We start from the raw sequence: 18,357 nt of genomic DNA, 5'->3' as shown, positions 1-18,357 counted from the left end.
CCGGAAAGCTAAGACATTTCTGGAGCAAAGATTGTTTGAACTCAGGCCAGGAGCTTAGGCGTGAATGCATGTCCGTGTGTGTGTGTGCACACACTCTCAGTGAGTGCATGATTCAGGTTCCCACTGTCTTCTAAGCCTCTTCTATTCTCTACTTTCTCCTACGTTTTGATCATCAGCTGCTTCACACACAGGCACCACTCCCCCATACAGCCATGTAATGTGCTCGGAGCCTTAGGGAAGCATAAGGAATGGCCTCTGCTGAGCACCCAGGGGAGAAGGGGACAGACAGGCCAGTGAAGAGCAACAGAGTCAAGGCCACGAGACGCCGGACGGTTATCAGACAGGCAGTCTCAATGCCCAGGCCAGGCGTGCCATAGAAGAGAGCATGTTGTGGGTCAGAGGGGAGAGGATAGGCTCCCGGAGGCCGAGTTTTCCTTTCCCTGCCCCTCCTCACCCCCCAAGCTCTGCCCCAGTCCTTCCTGACTCAGAATGAGGGGTGAGCACCCCACCCTTCTTTCCGGTGTCTCCTTTCACACTGGGCATCTGCACTGGGGTAGAAAATTGAACGGCTTTAATGCCCACTTCCCTTCCAAAGGGCCTGGGTCATTCCACGGACGGCACAGAGGCCGGGGCTGGGCAGCATCGGAAAACCTGCCCTTAGCTGAACCACGCAGGAGGGGGAGGCTCTCGAATTACAACCCACGGTCGTCCTGGAACGCTGTGGGCTGAGGTGGCCCTCATGGTTGGAGCCCAGAATCACCCTCGTTTCTTCAAAATGACTCTCCGTTCCCCAGTCCTGCCTATTTCTGTGCATTACAATATTAGTAGTTTATTTGGGGTGAAAAAAAATGGCTCTTTTTAAAAATAACCCTTATGATTTGGACACTTAAGTGCAAGGCGACACTTGACTTCTGCCCAGGAGCCCTGTTAGTTCTCCAAGGACAGGGCCCTTTCAGATTCAACCCTGCACAGGTTGCGTGTAGGGCAGGCACTCATTAAATAGTGAAATAAACCAACCTCAGGAGGTCCATCAATGGACCGAATGTGCGCCAGGGCTGGTGCTGAGGGTGTGGTGTGTATCTCATTTAATGTCCCCAACAATCTGATAAAGCAGGGCACTGTTGCTTTTCCATTTTACAGATGAGGACCCCGAGGATAAGAGGTCAGGTGTTCCAAGCTCCCTGCACTTGTGTGTGGTGCAACCCCCCGTGTGTGAACACAACCAGTACGCTATAAGTGATTCTCGATGATTCATGCACTGCGTGAAGCAGTAGCGAAGCTTACTGACCCTGTGGGCTGGGGAGTGCTGGGCAGGGGGGCGAGAAAGAGGTGCAGAAGAAAAGACCATTCTCTATGACACTGCATCGGAATTGTTGCTTTTACAGAGTGGGCAGGGAATAGGAAAGTGCTTTTGGAGAACGGAAGCATCCGCTTTGCATTGGACGGGAGCCTGTAATGTACTCAGGCCCCATGAACCATAGGAACGGGAATAAAGGATGGAGAGTGCTCGTGGTAATGCTGTCTTCTTCCTGCCCCCCCCCCCGCCCCTTCTCTCTCTTGCAGGGGTCAACTCCTTCATGGTTTACATGGCCTATAAGGATTTGTATCAAGTGTCCAACACAGAGGTAATAACCCATTGCTGTGTGGCTTGGGGTATCTGGATGGGTTTCCATTGTTTGCTGATGACCTTGGCTCCTTGAACTTGACTCACTGTAGGCACTGTGGGAGACCATGGGGCCAGATTGCTACCTGAAGCCCCTGCTGTCCACGCTACATTTTAAGTTAGGAAACAGGCAGAGTACCCACAGCAAGGCAGACAGGGAGCTGGGATTTCCACTGCAGAAACTTTCGGAGAAGGACAGGAGGAAGGGCATGCCTACACCTCCATCTCCCAAACAACTCCAGACCCCCGTGAACTCAGGGAACACGGGAGGCACCCAGCCACACAGGACTGTGGAGGGCCTTCCACTTGCCCCAGCCTGCCCTGGACTCTCTCCTTAAGAAATTCACGAAATGTGTTTTGTTTGAGACAAATCTAAAGTTTTCAGAGGAAATACAAGAATTGAATCCCCATCTTCCCAGTGAGAAGGTCAAGCAAGGGAGGTCTTTCTGGAGAAGTTGAGAGATGGGGGTGTCAGCTCTCACATTAGCTTCCGGCCAGGCTGCTGCCGCTTTCGGGAGCACGTGTTGAGAAGGATCCTGGAGCTCTGTCTCAGCTCAGTGGGAAACAGTCCCGTACAAAAGTGTGCATGGTGGGGGATGGGGGCACTGGGAGCGGTCTGTTACGTGTTCACCCTGTCTGCTTAGGTGACCCCGTAGGTTCTGTCCACGGGCAGTTTTCTGGAGTTCTGTGAACTAGCACTGCTCTTGAGTCGTGCGTGTTCCAGTCTGCATTTCTGCCCTGGTTACTACATTTCCTCTGCTGTATCCCGTCCTGGCTCTCATTATCGGGCTCCGTGTGGAGTCGCTGAAAGCATCAGTGGCTTGGGAAGGGACACAGACTCGTTTCTGTTGCAGCTCTACGAGATCTTCACCTGCCTGGGAGAGCTGGGAGCCATCGCTCAAGTTCACGCCGAGAACGGGGACATCATCGCACAGGTAACGGCAGGAGGCTCCTGGGACGGGCTTTCTGCTCGGGCTTCAATCCAAGTCCCATCCGCTCCCTCACCCCTTCATGTTGCTTCAGCACCCCAAGTGCACCAGGTGCCTACCTAAGTTCTCCAGAAAAACCTGCCCCAGAGGGCCTCCCTGCAGAGGAGGAGGAAAGACAAAAAAATGGAGACAAGTAAGGGAGAAAGTGAAAGCTCTTGGGAAACAGGGAGAGATCTGGCCATTCTAGAGCATCAGAAAAGGCTTCCTGGAAGAGGCAGTTTTCAAATCGGCCTGTTTATTGGGGCAGCACTGCTGATTCTCTTCCAAATGAGTCCAAACTCCGTGGCATTCTCTGTGCTAAAGAGAAACCCTAAGGCAGCACTTCTCGGAAGCCAGAGAGCAGGTCTAGGGTGGTGGCACTCCCTGCCTTAGGAAATGAAGAACTGAGGCCTTGTGGGAATCAGACGTCCCATTGGTTTCCTAGAAATCACACTGAGAAACCCGAGGCAAGCGATGAAAGTGAGGGTCCCAAGACTCAAATCGATCGTTTGTGAGGAAGCAGAAAGCATATCCCACCCCATCTCCAGGGCTGCTTAATGGGCTAGATGCACAGATGTGTCTTAGCCAGGTCCTGTTTATCCCCAGGTTGGCCTCCGCGAGGCGGAGGCTGCCAGAAGAGAGTATAAGCTGTCTCTCAGTCCATCCCGTAGCATTAATGGCAGGAGACCATTATTCATCCTTTCAAAGAGTATTTCCTGAGCGCTTTGTGCCAGGCATTAGGCTGTGCAGAAGTGAGCCAAAACAGATGTCGTCCATAGCTCAGAAGTGCTCAGGCTGTGCCTTTATTCTAGAAGTTGCCTGGGACTGGGTGAATGTGATTGGCAGGGCGTGGGAACAGTGTTGAGGCCGGACTCACTAACTTCCAAGAGTGGGGACCATTTTGTGAGCGCTTACTACCGTGGGCCAGGTCTGATGGGGGCTCCAGTCTGTTCTCATTTACTCTTCACCTGAGCCTTTCAAGAAGACTGCCATCTTCCCCATCACATGAGAACGCTGAAGCACAGAGGGATTACGTCATTGGCCCAATGATCGCAGCTGGTGACTGGGAGAGTAAAATCTCAGTCCCTGAGGGGATGTGCCTCAGTGGGCACCTCACCCAGAGAGGGTGCATCCGGGGCCCTTGGCCCACCCATCTGGCCGCCGGCCTCCTGGGGAGGCAGCGCCACAGCTGTGCAGGGCTCCAGCTGTTGGGGTGTTGTCTCACCAGTGGAGGAGGTGAGCTAAGTGTACAGTTTCCCATTGCTTGTGACTGAGGAGGTTAATTAGTCAGGCCCCTGACAGCCTTCTCCTACACCCCCACACACCCAGAGATAATGAAATCATTTTCCAAAGAGGGTCCAAATGCCTTGCTCCCAGGGGAGGTGTCTGGTGGTATTAGAGCGGTCGCTACTCCCCCTTCTCCAAGTTTTCAGTGCAGCCGCCAGAGGTCCCAGCCCTCCCTCCAGATGCCTGAGAAACCAGACTCCCTGGTTCTTCAGTCTAGAGCCTGCGGAGGCAAACAGGCTCCAACTCCAAGCCCCCCTTCCCCCGCTTCCTCTGTGACTCCTCAGCACAGAAGCACCTCTGCTCCCATCCCCCCCTCCCCCTCCCCCTTTCCCTACGTTGGGAAGATCTGATCTCAGTCAGGAAAAGAATAAGGGCATTTTTCCATTTGCATGAGTTTTCTGGTGTGTATATATTAAATTCTGCTTAAGCTGAAAGATTTGATCACATTATCTAACTGAGGCAGCTGCTGTCCTCAGAGTCTTTGGCTGTACTTGATGCCAAAGTGATTCAGGAGGCAGAAATCTTCTCCTATGGGTCCCAGCAAGGAATCTCATCAGAAGGACAATCTGAGAGCACAGCATCCTTAGCCTCTCATCCACCAAACGTTTACTGAGCATCTACTATGAGTAAAACATTGAAGAGGGGAGATGAAAGAGACAGGGTCCCTTTCCTCATGGAGCAAACTGAAATTGTGCCATGACCCACAATGTGTACTTGCCTCAGTGACCACTCCCTGCACCAATGGTCCTTTACATGTCATTCTTTTTAAAAAATTTTTTACTGATTGGTTTTAGAGAGAGAAGAAGGGGAGAGAGACAGACAGACAGATAGACAAACATCAATTTGTTGTTCTACTTATTTATGCATTCATTGGTTGGTTCTTATATGTGCCCTGACCGGGGATTAAACCCACAGCCTTGGTATTGGGACAATACTCTAACTACTGAAATACCCAGCCAGGGCTTACATGCCATTCTCCCAGCTGTAGGGGCACCCTGGCTTTAGGGACAGTGTATTACCATCACCTATGGGACTTTAAGACCGACTCCTAGGATTCTCCCAGTCCTGGAGATTTGGATTGAGGTCAGGAGCAGAGTTCAGACAAGTGTATTTTGAAAGGGGTCCCCTGGTGAGCTTCATCTGCCTGGTGTCCCAGAACTCTTAGACAAGATAAAGGCGAGAGTGGCCTATCAGACAGCAGATGCTTTTGTTGGGGACCTTAACCCTTGTGTGAGTGAGTTCAGGATGCAATTCAAAGTGGAAACTCACCAGAGCTTGGAAGAAATTTTACTCAGTCCAAGTTTTGGTACGTGAAGCAATAAGAATGAAATGTGAGGTACATTGCTAGTAAAATCAGCCTCTGACCTTTTTTCAAATTCTGTAAAGCTGGGGACGGTGACCATTTTACTTCTCATGGCTGCTTATAGCAGTATCTTCCTTTCTACTCCTCTTTTTAAAAAAATCATTGAAAACAAACAGACAACAAAACAGTCCTTTTCCAGGTAGAAGGAATCCCTGCTTTCCTGCACATCTCATGGCTTCAGAGTGAGACAGGTGTGGCTCAGTCCCCTCCTCTCTCTCTCTCACGGCGCCAGGGCAGAGGTCAGAGGGACTGGCCTGCGGACTTCGAGAGTGGAGGCCGGCAGAGCTGTAGCGATGGTGGCTTGGGGGTTGTGCCAGGTCCAGTTAGCCCATGTGTGTGTGTGTGCACGGCCCAGCCGCCTGCTTCTTCCAGAAAGCTGGCCAGAAGTCTGAGGAAGTTAGCCATCAGCCATGAGGGGCAGGCAGTTCTGCCTCATCCCAGACCTAATTCATTGCAAACTGGCCAAAAGCTGAACTCAGGGAGTGCTGGGTAGAGGCACTACTTAGTCTGATAAGATTCTACTCCATTCATTTAAGTCATGAAAGTGAAGCATGAAAAAGCCTGCTGGGCTTACTAAAATGCAAACTGCTAGACTTTAAGATCAGATATTCAGATATTCGGATTTGCTAGAGCTGGACAGGGCCAGACCTCTGCATTTCTGAAGACACAACCCATTTCGTTTCTGAGGTAGGTGGTGGGTTGGCCAGACTTTGGGAAACATTGGACTATACTAAGTCCCATCAAGTTAGGAGCCTCGTTGCTTTAACCCAAGAGCCTTAACCTAGAGCCTAGCATGAAACAGGTACTCAGTAATTGTGTTGAATGAATGGGTTTCACTGTTGTGCACAAGGAAGCTGAAAATCAGAGCAGTTAAAGCACCGTCCCATCGCATCTGAAGGATGGACAGTTGTTTGCACAGTACCAGGGTGATCTGTGCTGTTTATGACACTTTTCTCCAATGAATGAATGAATTAAAAAAACATGAGTTAAGGGAATTAATGAGTTAAGGGAGTGCACTCTCAGAGGTGGACATCTGAAAGAAATAAAGTATAAGTGATTGTGTGACTTTTGATGTGTAATGTCGAAAACAACTGGTACTGTTTAACAGACTTTCTTTTAATAAAATGAGGCCACCCTTAAATGTTTTTTCTCCTTTTAATTAAGACTCTGCCCTATTTTGCAATTCCACAGAGTTAATGAATTATTCAATATACATATTTTACTCTTTTTTTCCCTTGAGCTCATTTTCAGCATGTTTCCAAATCCTAGTTGAGCTGTCCTAAGAAATAGAGGACAGTTTTTATTAGTTAAGAGTTAGTTAATAGCATCTTATATTTTTTTAAGTTTTAGTTTAAGTATTGATGTATTGTAAGAAATTTCCATGGTGACTTTTTTTATTGGTCTGGATGGTTTCGGGCTTTGAAATAAATCTTGACTAAGTAATATCATAAGTTTTTTTAAAAAAATAAAAACTGTCCTCTATTTTTTTTCTCCTTCTAGGAGCAATCCCGGATGTTGGAAATGGGGATCACTGGCCCAGAAGGCCATGTGCTGAGCAGACCAGAGGAGGTGAGTTGCAGGGGGATGGTGGGTGAGGTAGGGGAAGGGACAGAGAGAAGCAGTAACACTGGGTGATTTCCTTTGTAGCTGATGTAGCACCTTCTGAGAGTCTCCCATGATCACAGTGCCAATTCCAGCAGCTTTCCTGATGGCCTGTCCATCATTTCACATTCACAGTGTTGGTGTTCAGCCTCGCTTCCTGAGGCACATGCACACATGGTGCAGGGACAAACGCGGTGAAAGGCAGTGAGGCTCTAGGAATACCCGACAGCAAGATTGGACCATTTCTTCCCAAGACCACTTTAAATGACTCAACTCATGGGCCCCTGAGGAAATTAGAAAACAATGCTTACTCCTGACCCCTAATCTCTCCAAAGCCTACATCCATTGGAGGGTACTCTGCAGTTATTCAGTGGGAAAGGTAAATCTATAAACCCTTTCTCAGTCAATGTAAATTTTGGAGACATTTCTACTTATTCCCCATTCTATATTGAGTCCTGCCAATATTGGCCATATGGATAGGAAGCTGAATGGGTCTTTAAGGGGCAATATGCCTATCGAGTTGTATTAGGGGATGTAGACGTGGAAGTTCCTCATGTGTAAAATGCATGCTGATTAGCGACTGTGTCGAGCAGCTGAAGAGCAAATGAAAGGGAAGTAGGCTCTGATTCCATGTCTCCGGGATGTCAGCAGTCTCAGCTGCTGGCACAGGGCACAGCTGGGACTTGGCTGTCCGCATGGCTGAGAGCACATTGGCTTTGGAGGACTAGCCTGGGTCTGGTACCTGGAGCCAGTTCAAGGTCTTCCGTGTCAGCGAAGTGAACGGTGTTCCTGCTTTGTCATTTCAAGCCCTGCACTCCACAGCAGGTAGAAGAGGGAGTCAGAAACAGAAATGATTGCATTCCTGTTGCCCATCTCTTTTAGAATCTTTTAAAAAGTTAAATTGTACCACACATAGAGAAAAGTGTACCTGTCATAAAGGTTAGGTAAATTTTCACAAGTTGAATATACTTATAAAAGTAGTCCCCAGTTGGAGAAGCAGAAGAATGTCATCTGCTCCCCAGAAACTCCTTTGTCTGGTGCTCTTTCTGTTGCCAGCTGAAATAATTTGTAATTTTGACTGTTGGGAATATAAATTGGTACACCCACAATGGACAACAGTACGGAGGTTCCTCAAAAAACTAAAAATAGAACTATCAGCAATTCCTCTTCTGGGTATTTATCTGAAGAAAATGAAAATACTAATTCCCAAAGGTATCTGTACTCCCATGTACACACAGCATTATGTACACTAGCCAAGATATGGCAACAACCTAAACAATCTATCAATGGATGAAATGAAGAAAATGTGGTGTGCGTGCGCGCGTACACACACACAATGGAATATTTTTCAGCCATAACAAAGAAATTCTGCCAATTGTAGTAACGTGGATAGACCTTGAGGGCATTATGCTACATGAAATAAGTCAGATAGAGAAGGACAAATACCATAGGATCTCACTTCTGTGTGGAATCTAAGAAACAAAACAACAATCATCCCCTCCCCACAAAAAAGACCCGGGCTCATTGATACAAAGACCAGATTAGTGGTTGCCAGAGGTATGGGGTAGGGAAATTGGGGGAAGATGGTCAAAAGATGAATAATCTCCCAGATATAAAATAAATAAATCAGGAGGATGTAAGTACAGCATGGTGATTGTAATTAATAATACTATATTGCATCTTTGAGAGTTGTTAAGAAAGTAGATCTTGAAAGTTCTCATTACAAGAAAAAATTTTGCAGTTGTGTGGGATGGATGTTAACAAAACTTTTATTGTGATTATTTTGCAGTAGGTACAAATGTTAAGTTATTATGTAGTACACCTGTACTAATAGAGTGCTTTATGTTAATTACTCCTCACTTTAAAAAATCTGTGTTGGGGTTACAGTCACAGCATCCCCATAAGAGTGTCCTTAATGCCACATCTCTTCTACGGAACGCTCGTTTATTCCCAGGTCCGTGCTAACTGTGTTGTCACAATTGTCCTGGCTGCTGCTCTGGGTGGCTGGTGCTATTGTGCATAAGGAAGCCGAAGATCAGAGCAGTTAAGGTACCCACCCGTCATGTCTGAAGGACTGGAAAGCTGTTTGCACGGTGCAAGCAGACCAGGACCATCAGCACCGTGTGTGACATTTTCTTAAATGCTGGTCACTGTTGAGATGTGCTGGCAAGATAGATCCTTCAGCAGCAGCCAGGGGATTTCTGAGCAAAGTCTATTTTTGTTCTTTGGTTTGTTTGTTCAACTTCCCCCCTCCCGCTGCCCCGCCATACTCCCCTCCTCCCTGTTTCCGTCTCCTTTTTAGTAGAAAGCCTCCGGCTGCAGATCCCAACAACCCTGGAAGCCCTTTTGGGTGAAGCTGGAGAGTGATGTAACCTTCCAAAGATAGTCATGTTGTCAAGGTGCTGAAAATCCTGCAGTGCAGTGAGGGAAGGAGATCAAAGGGGTCTGGGCAGAGGTCGTGAGGCAGCTGGAGAGGTCAGCATAGGTGTGAAGAAGGAGGACCAGGCATAGGGGAAGCTTTTCAGTTCAAAGCACAGCCAGACACCATTTTGAGTGAGGCTGTTCAGAGAGCTGAGCCCGAGGCCCAGAGATGCCACTCCAAGAGTCTGGGTACTTCCAGAAGGTGGCCGCAATTTCCCGTGGTCAGGGGCCTCCAGGGTCTGGGCCACATGGAACAAAGTGCAGCTCAAAGTGGCGTCAGGGGACGCCAGCTGGACTGGCCAAATTCTTAGAGCCTGCCTGCCGAGCCACCCTCACCATGGGCAGGAGCTGGTTTGCCTCGGGCTTCTGCAAGCTATTTTTGGTCTTTTTTGAAGGGTTGGGCTGCATAGGCTAACCAGAATGTCATATCCATCCAAAAAGGGACTTTGGCCGATTGAAGGGAAAAATGCCAGTGTCCCTGCTTTGGGCTGCACTGAACTAACTTGGGTAGTCACTCTGGGTCGTAACACAGGCTCTCGCACGTACATGGTCAGGAGCTGCCACCAGCAAGAAGACCAACAGCCACCCTTCAAGGAACACTGGCCTCATCCCAGGAGTGAGCTGATGGCTTTACGTGGATGAACTTACGTAATCCTCAAAACAGCCGTATGTGTCAGGTCCTATTATCCCCGCATTCCGGACCTGAGGCTTTAGGAGGTCATGTGAGGTGCCCAAAGTCACTCAGCTTCCAAGTGGCAAAACCAGAAGTCAGACCCACGCTGTTGGAGAAAGCCTGAGCTCTCCAACCCTTCTTTGTTAGCAAAATAAGGGAAAACTTCCTATTTCTTACTTAATGCATTCAACTGGGCTGGTTAGCGTCTCCAAAAACATGAATTCTACATTAGGATGGAGGAAGTCGATGACAAAAGAGGTCTTTGTGTGGACAAGTCTGGGAATTATTAGGATAAGACGGGCCTGCTGGAACGAACCCATCCCCGACCACCTGTTGCTGCAGGCAAGGGTTGGAAGAAGCATGACGCCTCATTTGCTTGACTGGTTATTTCCTCCATACGGGGGTTGGGGCTGTGTTTTGCCAGAGAATCTGTCCTGGGAAGACTGGGGAGCAAAGGCTTCCACCACATGCAGCCTCTGTGATCATCAGAGGGAGGGGGAGAGCAGGCCCAGGAGAAACTCAAGCTGCGCTGATGCAGTGTTTGCTCCGTGCCAGGCCCTGATGTCACACAGCAACCCTGTGCTGTCCTCTCTGATCTCCTTGCACTTCCCAGGTGAGGGGCAGAGGCAATGAGATGCCAGGAGCATGAGCCAGCCAGGCAGTGCCGTACCCGAGACTTAGATCCAGCGCGTCCAGCTCCGGCTCCTCTGGGCTTCGGATGCCTGGCCCGCGTTCGTGTGTGGAGGCAGGGGAGCAGTGGTTTTGAGAGCCTCTGGCTCCTATTGACTCCCAGGAACTCTGGGTTGTTTTTTGCAGCTGGAAGCAGAGGCTGTGTTCCGTGCCATCACCATCGCCAGCCAAACCAACTGCCCTCTCTACATCACGAAGGTCATGAGCAAGAGTGCGGCTGACCTCATCTCACAAGCCAGGAAAAAAGGTGATGTGTGCTCCCAAGATCTCAGGGCTCTGAGGCACCGTGTCTCCTTTCCTCCCCAGACACCCAGTGTAAAGGGTGCCTAGTTTACGCCTTGTCTGCTCTCTGGGAAGCCCCTCATCCATGGTAGCCCATTTGATCCCTTCCATATCTCGGTGGAGAACAGGATCCTGGGAGTGATCCTACTTGGAAGATGGATAAACTGAGGCCCAGGAAGGGTTAGTGGTTTTCCTGAGATGACACGGCTTGAATCACTTCTTTGGAGACTTGGGTCATCTTCCTTTCTCCCTTAGACTTTTATTGCCAGTTCACATTATCTGAGCTTTATAAACGGACATGTTAGTCAAGATTGTATTGGGTACAGTAAGTCAGAGATCCAACTCAAACGGACTTAAGCAAACAAGAGTAAAGTTACTGGTTGAAGGTGTTTCAGGTGTTTCCAAGGGGCTGAAACAGTGGGGTTGGGGTTCTGTCACTCTCATGCCTGTCTTGGGGCTGCTGGCCTGTCTGGTGGCCTGCTGTTCAGTATGAACAGTGACAGTAAATGTCAAGTGGCACCTTTTGTCCTCCACTCTTGGTGGGAGGCGTTATGAGGAGGAAGAGTGCATCTTTTGCAGCAGCTCAAGCCCAAGTCCCCAGGAGGACTGTGACAGCCTTGGCTGGGGTCATGGGCTCACCCCTGAACCCACGTCTATCTGCTCTGGGAAGAGCGCAATTGACTGGCCAGGGCCGAGGGCAGGGGCAGGGTCCTACCTGCTGAGCCACAGGTTAGCACAAGTTGTTTTAGAAAAGGGGTTGAATGGGTCTCCCAAGCGTGTCCAGTGGCATCGGCCTTCATGACCTGGGCTCTGTCCCCACTGCCTTGGCTGTGTTCCCCCGTTGCTGTTCACTTGGGCTTCGTTTGCTCACCCTGCGCTGAGCTAAGGTTTACTCTCACTTCAAAGCTTTCTTTCCTGCCTTTTGTTCTCATCCCTAATGGGAGACTAATGGACTCACTTCTGAGCAATGTGGCTGAGAACCTGGAGGTGTGGGCTGTGTGTTTGGTTGTATGACGGTGACCACTGTGTGTCCATGGCCGTTTGGATAGAGGAAGGGCCCACAGTGAGTGATTCATCGACCAGACACAGAACTGGTCTGTGCAACTCCAGATGTGTATGACTGGGGTGGCTAAAAATAGTCCCAGCTGCCTTGGCTGGCTGAGTTTCAGCTGCCTGGCCTTCTGGCAGCACGGACCCTTTACTTACAGGAAGGGCATCGTCCTGATTGTCTGGACAGTCTCCTTGCCGGCAAGTTCCAGGGCACCTCGTGCTTCATGCCGCTCACTGTGAGCCTGCTGTGTTCTCTCCCAGCTTTCAGTCTCTCGGCAGGGTACGGGTGGCCGCTCTGCTGGGTGTGAGTCTCCAGCAAGAACCAGGGAAGCAGCCCCGATCCTTACCCGTTCTTGGAGAAAGGCAGAAAGAGAGAGAGAGAGGGAGAAAGAAAAGAGCAAAGGGACACCCCACACCTCTCTCCATGACCGCCTGCCACAGTCATCCTCCGGCACCTCCCGCCCGTGGCTGCATCCTGCTGGGGCCCACTCTCAGGGCCACCTGGCTGGGGCCCGGCTCAGTGTTTCAAGATGTGTGGGGTCTTACTTCACACTTCATGTGGAAAAATTCCTCAGCCTTAGCCTTCCGGCTCACGGTCTGACAGCGAGGATGAGCACAGCTGTGTCAGGGCGGCATTACTGCAGGGACAAAAATCGGGCTGCTGACATCGCAGCGAGTGAACCCCTCACGAACCTCCGTTCTCTGGGAAGGAGTCAGGGGCGTTCGGTCAGAAAAACAGAGCGTAGCAGGGTTCTCTCCTCCCTCTGCGCAGGTGACCCTGAAAGTCCCCATGTGTTTAATCACCAAATGCCCTTCGGCTGTTCAGCATTGCTGCTCAGAATTAAAATGAGGAACCTGCGGTTCGATGCAGACCACCTGTACATCCTGCACTGGGGCAAATACAGGCATATTGGAGATGCTGCAGATTCGGTTCCAGACCACCGCAATAAAGCAAATATCTCAATAAAGCAGCAAGTTAAACATGAATTTTTCAGTTTCTCAGTTATGTTTACATTATACTGTAGTCTATGAAGTGCAAAATAGCATTATGCCTGAAAAAAACAATGTATATCTCTTAATTAAAAATGCTTCATTGCTAGAAAATGCTAACCATCCTCTGAGACCTCAAGTCATAATTCTTTTTTTGCTAGTGCAGGGTCTCGCCTTCAATTTGTAAAAAACAACAACAGTACCTGCAGAGGGCAGTAAAATGAGGTGTGCTTGCACTTTTAGTGTATCATTAGGTAGAATTCCCTTGGAACCCTGCGCAACAGGCATTAGTGTCCCCGATTTCAAACAAGGACACGGTGGCACGCCTTGCGCAGGCCCCCCCAGCTTGGAGAGCTGATACTCAAACCCAGTACAATGACGACCTTTGCTTATTCTACTCTCCCATCTAAAGGTGGCCAGTCCAAAGAGAGGGGACTCTTCCACTTTTGAAGTTGTACTTTCTCTCAGTGGGATTTGAGTGCTGGCCTTCGCTTTCATTTCTTCGCTTCTCTGTGGCCCTGTCTGCTTTAGTTTGGTAATATTTTTGAAGAACCCTTGAAGTTCTCATCAGTCAGGTGCAGGTCCTTTTTTTACCATCTCTCCCCAGAGTGGGGCTGTCCCATGCGAGTCGTTGCCATTGCTTCCTTCATTCTCCTGAGGCAGACATCACAACCCAGTCATGAATCTTTTCTAGTGCAGCCGGAAGCATAATATAAACAAAGTCACTGAAATAGAGACCAGGCTGACAGTGACCAGAGAGGAGAAGGGAGGGAATTCAGGGGAAAAAGGGAAGGGTTTGCAGGAATAAATATAAAGGACACATGGACAATAACAAGGGTGGGATGTGGAAATGGGGGGGGAGGTAGGGAGCATTGCAGGGGAGCAGGCTGGGATGGGAGTAAAAGGCAGAAAACTGTGCCTGAACAATTAAAATTTTAGAAAAATTTTAAAAAGAATTCTTCTCTATGCAAAATTTCAGGCGAAGAAAATAATTGACAGCAGTTGGAGCGAGGCGAAACCTATTTATAACCCTGGTGGTAGAGCCTGCCTAAACTTCGACCTTGGCGGGGGGGAATGTCGCTGTGGGAGATAAAGGACTGGAGCTAAAGAAGCACAGCACAGTTCAGGCTATCTCTAGCCCAGGATTCTGGTGTGGAGGATCTTTGTACCAAGCCCACCTTCTATGAGATGACATTGGCCTTCTGAATCACTGTCCCTTCTTCTTTAAGATGACTGACAAAACCTGAGATCAGTGTATTTCCCAATATCTGTCTTCTCCTTGATTTGGGCATTTAAGTCTCGAATGCCAGACTACACAGTGTCCAAGAAGCAGCCTTGTCTTTGATGTGCCCCAGGTGACTGGGCGTCCTGGAGGAATAACAAACACGGTGGAAAAGAACACGAGAGCCTTTCATCCACAGGAGTGGGTCTGACTCTATGGAACCAGAGTGTGTCCTTGCAACAGCAGGGCCTGGCCATTCCCAGTGACGTGGGCACACCCACCAGTGGGAAGGGGGAGAAGGTGTTAAGAAACCAGATTTACTGGGCATCTCCTGTGTGCCACTTTGTACATGCCACACCCTTTCATTTTCTCAGGCCTGGTTTGTTTTGGGACCAGTCTATTCCACATTTTAACATTTCTAAAATGAGGGTGAATATGAGAATCAATGTATATACTCTTCTTTGGCTGCAAATTTGAATTTGCCTCAAAATTTGAGAATTAATACTGTATCTTACAAGCACTGGCTTCTTGTAATCTGAAGAATACAACTTTCTTTTTTCATTGAGCAGCTAGAAAAGCAAAAGCTTGGAAAAGGTGGGAATAGGGGCTTGAACCCAGGCCTGTCTGACTCCAGAGCCACAACCTTGCAGAGGCTGAGGGGCTGTGATGACCGAGGCTGGGCCCCGGGCGGCAGTACATTATGCAGACTCCATGCCTGTGTCCTACCCCTTGCAGGAAACGTGGTCTTCGGTGAGCCCATCACTGCCAGCCTCGGCACAGATGGAACCCATTACTGGAGCAAGAATTGGGCCAAGGCGGCTGCCTTTGTGACATCCCCACCTCTGAGTCCCGACCCGACCACTCCGGACTACATCAACTCCTTGCTGGCCAGGTCTGTGCAGGATGACAAGCAGTGGGCGTTGTGGGGACACATCCCGGGTCCTGTGGGTCGAGGGGTCCCAAAGCCCACCCGTCAGCTAGACTCGGGTCTGCCGTGAGGGGAAGACACTGAGCAGTCCCTTGCAATCTGGAGCACAGACACCAGTAATTGATACGAATACCACAGGGACCCTATCAATCATGGGAATAGCAGTGAATGTGTTTCGTGTGCCACGCACTAGGGACAGGCTGCACACGTGATCTCGTTGTTTCTCATAACAACTCTATGACTGAGGGACTTTCATAACCATTTTACAGATTAGGCAGCTGAGGCCCACAGAGACTACAGTACAGGGTCTGGCACAAATAACGCCCCTGTTTCATTACAAAATCTTTTTTTTTTACAAAATCATAAGCATGTAATTCTGTAACATAACAATATCACACTCCAGCACACCATATGACATTTTAGGTAAAATGTTCAAACGAAAAGCATAAATTATGACACCCATGTTATTACCCCACCAACCACACTCATGCAGGCCTTACTTCTGCCGGACCCTGTATTTCACAAATTTTGAGCAGATGGCCGTGATGACCACTTAACCAAAATGAAGGAGGACTTGTTTGCTGCTGCCCTCTGGGGTCAGTGCCATCCCTCATGTGGGCCCTTTCTGCTTTGCTGCACAAGAGATCATCTAATCCCACGCCCTCGTTGTCCAAATGGGGTAACCGAGCCCCAGAGAGGGGAAGAAATTCGCCCAAGTTTGCACAGTTGGCAGAGGGGGAGGAAAGGTTCCAAACTCAAGTCGTGGCACTCCACATGCTGACTCTAGACACTCGAGTCTGGGCCCCCGAGGTGCCTCGAGCCGCCCCTCCCATTCACGTGGAGCTTTTCTCCTTGCCAGCGGGGACCTGCAGCTCTCGGGCAGTGCCCACTGCACCTTCAGCACCGCCCAGAAAGCGATCGGGAAGGATAACTTCACAGCCATTCCTGAGGGTACCAATGGGGTGGAGGAGCGGATGTCTGTCATCTGGGACAAGGCCGTGGTAAGGATCAAGGTCAGGGGTAGGGAGGGTGGCCAGGCTGTAAAAGTGATTGTCCCTGGCTGGCGTAGCTCAGTGGATTGAGCGCGGGCTGGGAACCAAAGTGTCCCAGGTTCGATTCCCAGCCAGGGTACATTTCCTGGGTTGCAGGCCATAACCCCCAGCAACCACACATTGATGTTTCTGTCTGTCTCTCTCTCTCTCTCCCTCCCTCCCTCCCTCCCTTCCTTCCCTCTCTAAAAATAAATAAATGAAATCTTTAAAAAAAAAAAAGTGATTGTCTATCAGTGTCTTCTGGCACAGGGACCTGGTTTTATTTTCCTTGTTAAGATCACAGAAGCTGTCAAAATACATACATACATACATACCATGCAAATGAAGGTTCTCCCAAAGATTTAAGTAATATTAGTGATTAACTTATTAAATTGATCATGTCCCTCTGCTTTATTTTAAAAACACTAGAGACACTAATTTTAGAGGCAAATAGAATGTTTTTGATCTAATACCTCATTTAGCTACACACTGTAATCCACAGAGTTTCCCTTTTCTTCTTGGCTGCCAGGAAAATCAAAGCTAGATTTTAAACTAAATTGTTCTTTGCTTACCTGGGCTTTTTTTTTAAGATTTATTTATTTATTTTTAGAGAGGGAAGGGAGGGAGAAAAAAGAGAGAGAGAGAGAAACATCAATGTGCAGTTGCTGGGGGCCATGGCCTGCAACCCAGGCATGTGCCCTGGCTGGGAATTGAACCTGCGATGCTTTGGTTCCCAGCTCGTGCTCAATCCACTGAGCTACGCCAGCCAGGGCTTTTTTTTTTTTTTTGAGAAGACAGAAATGGTAAATATTTTTGTCTCTTTTGTTCCATATTTAGATTTTTGTCTTTTTTACACTTTTATATATTTATGAATGCATATATGTGTTTATCTTGACACTGTCTGGAATTGTTAAAAATATATTTTTTTATTACCAACATGGTACATTCTTAATAAAGAACACTTGGAAAGTACCAAAAAACACACATTTGAAAGAAAACAGAAATGACTCATAAATTCCCTACCCCAGGGATAAGCATTGTTATCATCTTGGTGAGGTTCTTCCACATTTGTCTCTGTCTATGCAGATACAAACACATATTTAATTTATTTTTTAAAAGATTTTATTTATTTTTAGAGAGGGGTGGGAAGGAGAGAGGAAGAGAGAGAAAAACATCAATGTATGGTTGCCTCTCGAGTGCCCCATACTGGGGCAACACCAGCCAGGGCAGCGAACACAAATTTTAAAAGTGGGTAAAATCTCAAAAAAATGGTACGGCTCAGTGGATTTAGCACTGGCCTGCAAACCAAAGGGTTGTCAGTTTGATTCCCAGTCGGTGCACATGCCTGGGTTGTGGGCCAGGCCCCCAGGAGGGGGTATGTAAGAGGCAACCACACATTGATGTTTCTCTCCCTCTCTTTCACCCTCCCTTCCCCAGTCTCTGAAAATAAATAAAATCTTTTTTAAAAAATGGGCTTGTCACCACATTTGTTTTTCTTGTGAACTCTCTATAGTCCTTTTGGGAGTTCGAGGAGTAGAAGTAAGTACGTGTCTGCATTTAACCAGGAAAAAATGCACGTATTTCAGGAGCAGGAACTTCCCTCCTCAGCCACGTGTTCCGTCACTGCAGCCGACGCTGAAGCTTGCTGGGTGGGGCTCCGAGCCCACGGCCTCCGAGGTGCCTGTGTGCATCTGGGGGCCTTTGTGGACACCCTGCTCTGAGCTTAGAAGCCCTGCACTGACAATTAAAAACATTTTTTACTATCCCCACAGGCCACAGGGAAGATGGATGAAAACCAGTTTGTGGCCGTGACAAGCACAAACGCCGCGAAGATCTTCAACTTGTACCCCCGCAAGGGGAGAATATCCGTGGGCTCCGACAGCGACCTGGTGATCTGGGATCCGGACGCCGTGAAGATTGTCTCCGCCAAGAACCACCAGTCGGTGAGGCTGGAGCCTGTGGGCGCGGGCCAGGGTAGGGAAGGTGTGCAGGGAGCTCCGTCAGGAGAGAGGAGTGTGCGCGGTGCCCCAGGGCAGTAGATGGGGGTGGGTCCCAGTAACAAACCATCCCAGCTCGTCAGTGGCTTCAAACCCCAACCATGTATTTCTCACTCCCGCTTTCCAAACGGGTGAGCGGAAGGGCTCTGCCTCTCACAGCCACTCAGAGGTGGAGGCGGATAGAGACGTC

At 49.0% G+C, this 18,357-nt stretch overlaps 1 protein-coding gene across 2 annotated transcripts in view; it reads left to right on the top strand.

Moving 5' to 3' along the window:
- Positions 1 to 18,357, top strand: part of DPYSL3 (dihydropyrimidinase like 3) — a 104,183-nt gene that overhangs the window by 78,350 nt on the left and 7,476 nt on the right. For both annotated transcript variants that reach the window (XM_028527627.2, XM_028527628.2), the window contains exons 5-11: positions 1,564 to 1,625; positions 2,518 to 2,598; positions 6,782 to 6,850; positions 10,794 to 10,914; positions 14,947 to 15,103; positions 15,999 to 16,140; positions 17,943 to 18,113. In XM_028527627.2, the coding sequence (XP_028383428.1) occupies positions 1,564 to 1,625; positions 2,518 to 2,598; positions 6,782 to 6,850; positions 10,794 to 10,914; positions 14,947 to 15,103; positions 15,999 to 16,140; positions 17,943 to 18,113 (803 nt within the window). The remainder of the gene's footprint in view (positions 1 to 1,563; positions 1,626 to 2,517; positions 2,599 to 6,781; positions 6,851 to 10,793; positions 10,915 to 14,946; positions 15,104 to 15,998; positions 16,141 to 17,942; positions 18,114 to 18,357) is intronic.

This window comes from Phyllostomus discolor, chromosome 13 (assembly GCF_004126475.2).
Source record: "Phyllostomus discolor isolate MPI-MPIP mPhyDis1 chromosome 13, mPhyDis1.pri.v3, whole genome shotgun sequence".
In the NCBI taxonomy this organism is placed as follows: domain Eukaryota; kingdom Metazoa; phylum Chordata; class Mammalia; order Chiroptera; family Phyllostomidae; genus Phyllostomus; species Phyllostomus discolor.
This window is presented reverse-complemented; position numbering and strand designations above follow the sequence as displayed.